The following is a 5,271-nucleotide window of genomic DNA, read 5'->3' as shown; positions in this document are numbered from 1 at the left end:
GGCACAGGAGGCACTCACTCATCTCTGCCAAGAAATTTGGAAGACAACTATCTGGCTGACTGATTGGAAGAGATCCATATTTGTACCCATTCCAAAGAGAGCTGCACAATGAATGTGGAAATCATCGGACAATCTCTCTCATATCCCATGCGAGTAAAGTTTTACTAAAGGTAATACAGAAATGAGCGCAAGCATACATTGACACAGAACCTGCAGAAGTTCAATCCAGACTCAGAAGAGGACGTGGAATTAGGGATATCATTGCTGATGGCCAATGGATCTTGAATGAAAGCAGAGAATATCAGAAAGATGTTTGCCTGTGCTTTGTTGAATACACAAAGGCTTTCTATTGTGTGAACCATGACAAGCTATCGACAACATTGTGAAGTATGAGTATTTCAGAACACTCAATTGTGCTCATGAGGAATCTGTACATGGTCCAAGAGGCAGTTGTTCAAACAGAACATGGGAACACTGAATGGTTTAAATTAAGAAAGGTGTGGAACAGGGTTGTATTCTTTCGCCATAAATATTCAACCTGTATGCTGAGCAAATAATCCAAGAAGCTGGGTTCTATGAAGAAAATCGTGGCATCAGGATTGGAGGAAGACTCATTAACACCTGCGCTATGTAGATGATACAACATTGTTGCTGAAAGTGAAGAAGACTTAAAATATTTACTAATGAAGATCAAAGAGTACAGCCTTTGGTATGGATTACATCTCAATGTAAAGAAAACAAAAATCCTCACCACTAGCCCAATAAACAGTCTTTTCAATGGAGAAAAGATTAAAGTTGTCAAGTTGTCAAGGACTTCATTCCTTGGATCTACTATCAATACTCATGGAAGCAGCAGTCAAGAAATCAAATGACGTATTGCATTAGGCAAATCTGCTACACAAGATCTTTTAGAAGTTTTTTTTTTTTTTTTTGCAGTTTAAAATTATTTATTTGGCAAATTTCTTTGATTTACATTTCAACATTTCATCAACTGTAAAAATGAGGGATTAATTCGTTGGCCTGGTGTACTTTTGAAAATAATATTTATGGTTCATCATATTTTCAGAGAGTTTATGCATATACAAACATTGGTTGATCTCATAAAATATATTAATTTTGTTGGGAATATTTGCATTATAAAAGGCTCTTCGATTTGCCTAAGGATTCAACACTAAGTTATGTTTAAGATGTAATAATTTTTTTCCAGTCTAAAGAGAAGTTAAGACCACGTTGCACATAAACATGGCTGTTTCTGGGACAACCATGTTGATAAGAGGAGAAATGGAGAGGAATGGACTCTAGAAAATAGATGTGGGGCAGATAATCAAGAAGCATCCCTTATGGAAGACTTCTGAACAACATCAGTCAAATGCAAAGTAATTTAAATATGATGCTCCATCCTAATCTGCATACACCTGTTAATTATTTGTGTAAGGACTTGGAAAAGTTCCTATAATTATTCTTCTGGTACAGTGGTGTTCTCTTATAGAGAAATCTTCCAGTGAGGGAAAAAAGGAATTAAGCATTCATAAGTAGTTAAATTTAGATTAATACTTATATATATGCCAAGGCAAAGCAAGCTGCTGTTCTCCATCTTTTGAGGGCATGAGAAAGCAGTGGCAGGATGCTGTACTTTTTAGCCAGAGAACCAGCTACCATTTCCAGGAATATGAAAGGTGGTACTTGCTGGGCTATATCCTTAGAGAGGCACTCCTACCCATGTCTTTCTTCCCAAATCCAGCTGGCTTGATGTACATTTAGTTGCATGGCAAAATAAAACATGTCAGCTTATATTTCTAAGGTTCTTTAAGAGTTGTTGTTAAAAGATATATTAATGCAAAAAATTAGAACTTAAATGCAGTTCTAATTTTATTTCTATTTTTGATTTTTAGAAACAAAACAAAACCTACACACACACACAGTCTCAGGATTTCCCCAAACCAACCAACAGTTCTTTGGCAAGGTTAGAGTGAGTAATGTAACTGACAAGTTAATTAACATACTTTATAATAAGCCTAATTAAAGGGCTAGATGGAAATAGAAAGAAACGCCAAATCTTAAGCCTTGCCTCTGAAAAACATATGAGCAAAAATGACATACATGATGTTGTGACATTTTTTTCCAGTTATACTTTATCACATGAAAAAAATTATAGACTGTAAACAGTAAGAGCATTATGCAAAAATGTGTTACGGTCATTTTAGTACTATGAGAACAGATTAATAGTCAATTGTAGCCTCATTTTGGTGGCAAAAAAAACCCCTAAGAAATACACAGAAATAACATTATTCATTAAGTATGCAGAGTGAGGTGATTATCGCCATGTATTCAAAAAAAAGTACTCATTCTCCTCTCAATTTTTATGCACCATCTGTCAATTTTTGGTACTATCAATTAACATTTCATAAAAAGAAGCACTTTCAATTTGATAACTCAGGGCACAAAACCAAGGACATGGTAACTAGAGTTTTGATCAAATTTTTTACAAAGATTCATATACCCCAAATTAACTTGTACTGTCCAAAGGCAGCTATAAAAAATACACATCATCACAAGTTATACAGAACTATAAAATTCAGCTGAGAGTGAATAAAGCCTGAAATTCTGGAGATCTCTGTAAGCCCAAAGGTAGAAGCATACTAAATAAAGAGCATTTCAGCATTCTGGCATATTTAGAGTTTTTGGTGGGAAGTACCTCTCTACTACACAGAGAGCATTACAGTAGGTGGTGAAGGCCAGTAACCCGCAGAGCGGGCTCAGCAATCACACCTGATCACAAAGGCGGGCCAGTCTCTGGGACAGTTCGTCCTGCTCGGCCGAGGCCACGCTGGTGCCCACAGAGCCCGTCTGGCCCTGAGGCAGCTCCATGTTGAGGTCAAGGCCAGCCTCATCTGCCATCTCCTGGAGCAGCATATCCACTTGGTTCTGAGGAGTGGTCAGCGTTGTTGTGCTGCTCATCGTGTCTTCCATTTGCTGCGTCTGGACGTCCAGCGTCTCAAATTGGTGCTCGAATTTGTCCATCAAGGCAGAGATCTTCTCCAAATTCATTGTTTTCAATGTCGCGTCCATCGATTTAACCACACCGGCCATCGATTTGGTCACTTTGCCCATCGTCACGGCCGTCTGGACTCTGGCAGCCACCGCATCAACGCGCGCACTCATTCTCAAGAAATTCACCGCCTGGTTCTTCTGGCGGATGGCATTTTCGGCGTGTATCCTCACAACTTCCATCTTGCCCTTCTGAATGGCCTTTTTAATCTTGGTCTTTTCCGCCTTTTCCTCTTTATCGCATTTCTTCGCACTCCTGCTCAGTTCTTTGGCCGCGAACTTGAGGTTGAACAGGTGTTTCTCCATATTGGACATGGTTTGGCAGTTTCTCTGGGTCCGCGGCCTGGGTCGAGATCAGAGCTGCAAGGAGGGAGGAGAAGAAAAGTCTCTTTTTGAAGTTTTGAAGAACAAAGATGTCAGCTTGAAGACTAAGGTGTGCCTGACCCAAGCCACGGTATTTTCAATAATCTCATATGCATGCAAAAGCTGGACAGTAAATAAGGAAGACCACAGAAGAATTGATGCTTTTGAGTTACAGTGTTAGAGAAGAATATTGAAAGTACCATGCATGGGCTGCCAAAAGAACCAACAGATCTGTGTTGAAAGAAATACAGCTATTGTGCTCCTTGGAGGCCAGGATGGCCAGTCTTCATCTCTCATACTTCAAACATATTGCCATGAGGGACCAGTCACTGGAGAAGGATATCATGTTTGGTAAGGTGGAGGGTCAGAGAAAAAAAGGAAGTCTCCCAGCCAGATGGATTGACAAGTGGCAGCATCAATGGGCTCAAACGATAGTGAGGCTAGCCCAGCAGTGTTTCATTCTGCTGTGCATAAAGTCACTATGAGTCAGTACTGACTCGATGACACCTAACAACAACAACAAAAGAAAATACTGTGATTTAGGAATCAGTCGAGATTTGTGACTTCCTCTGAGGCAATCCCCATCCAGGGCTCAGTTCAGAGGGTAGGGCCACAGCTCCTCTAGCATTTGTATAAGGAGGTGTGGGGGGATTCTACACTATTTTTCCTCCTCTTCCCTGTCGCGCTTTCTCTGTCCAGCCCGGATGTCTTCAGGCAGGTCGGCGTGCACCCCCAAAAGGTCCAGCATTGAGCCAAAATTCTCCTATGGCACAGAAAAAAAGAGCCCCATTGGTCCCACAGGAAGATTTTTTGGTAGCTGCACATGACATCTGACACTGGGTCCCAGACACAAAGGTAACTTGTGCAGGACCCTATGTTTCTGCCTACCAGCAAGAAAACACCAGGTGTGGCCTGACAGACAAACTGTATGATCAATCTGTAAAAACCCAACATAAAAGGGCACAATTATTTCAAGAATTACGCATGCTCACGCAGATACCTAACTTATCTTCAGAGACAAAAACTGTAGCCAATCTTTCTCCCATTAACATCTCAATATCCATCTGTGTACCTCTGTGATGGAGACTAGAAAAGGGGCCTGAGCAAGTGAACACCCACACACACACTGCTGCAGGTTTCTATGGTTCACACACACTGCCTGTGTAGCAAAGGAGATTGGCCACTTGGCCACAGATTTATTTTGTTTTAGAATGGTGGTTTTTGTTTCTGCTTTTATATTGCTTCTATTTTGGGTCCTTTTTATCACACTTTTTTCCTGAGGTGGGAGCTTTTTCTCCCTAAGTTACTCAAGAGGAGACAGCAATTGTGGCCATATAGCCAAGCTACAAGCATACCCCATAATGTTACACCATTGAGACAAGAGCCAACAACAGTTACAATGCATTACATGAGACAAGGGAAGTCTATCTCCTGATCATATCCACCAGGAGGCATTCATTAAGCTTAACAACACAGCAACAAACATCCATTTACGCATTAACAACCCACCTAACTACTGAAAATGACCAAAAAATACAGCAACAGATCTCAAAACATGTCCCCAAACAGAAAAGAGTAAGTGAGACAAATGAGCTAGAGACAGACAAAGGCTTTCCAAAAGACAAAGAGTAGGCCTTGGATATGCCTGAGAAGGAATTCAGAATAATGATATGGAAACAAATTCAAATGATCTGAAAAGGGTTAGAGGAAAATAAGGAAAAAGTCAGGGAAGTATTATAGGAACAATCAAACAAGATCAATACAGCATTGGAAACAATTCAAAACCTGCAAAACAGAGGTCCACATGATTAATAACAAAATATCAGAAACGGACAATACACTGAAAGGGCAAAAAAGTAA

General features: G+C 40.2%; 1 protein-coding gene across 1 annotated transcript; it reads right to left on the bottom strand.

The window, feature by feature from the left end:
• Window positions 1–2,763: 2,763 nt before the first annotated feature.
• Window positions 2,764–3,363, bottom strand: LOC102841718 (charged multivesicular body protein 1b-like). Its single transcript, XM_006877477.1, has one exon. The coding sequence runs from the start codon at window positions 3,361–3,363 to the stop codon at window positions 2,764–2,766; it is 600 nt and encodes a 199-aa protein (XP_006877539.1).
• Between the last annotated feature and the right edge of the window lie 1,908 nt (window positions 3,364–5,271).

Source organism: Chrysochloris asiatica, unplaced genomic scaffold (assembly GCF_000296735.1).
Source record: "Chrysochloris asiatica unplaced genomic scaffold, ChrAsi1.0 scaffold00506, whole genome shotgun sequence".
Classification (NCBI taxonomy): Eukaryota; Metazoa; Chordata; class Mammalia; order Afrosoricida; family Chrysochloridae; genus Chrysochloris; species Chrysochloris asiatica.
The sequence above is the reverse complement of the archived record's forward strand: the minus strand, read 5'-3'. Positions and strand labels throughout refer to the sequence as shown.

What these genes read in the sequence shown, in the direction of transcription:
- LOC102841718 (XM_006877477.1), bottom strand. Translation starts at nt 3,363, where the DNA reads ATGTCCAATATGGAGAAACACCTGTTCAACCTCAAGTTCGCGGCCAAA.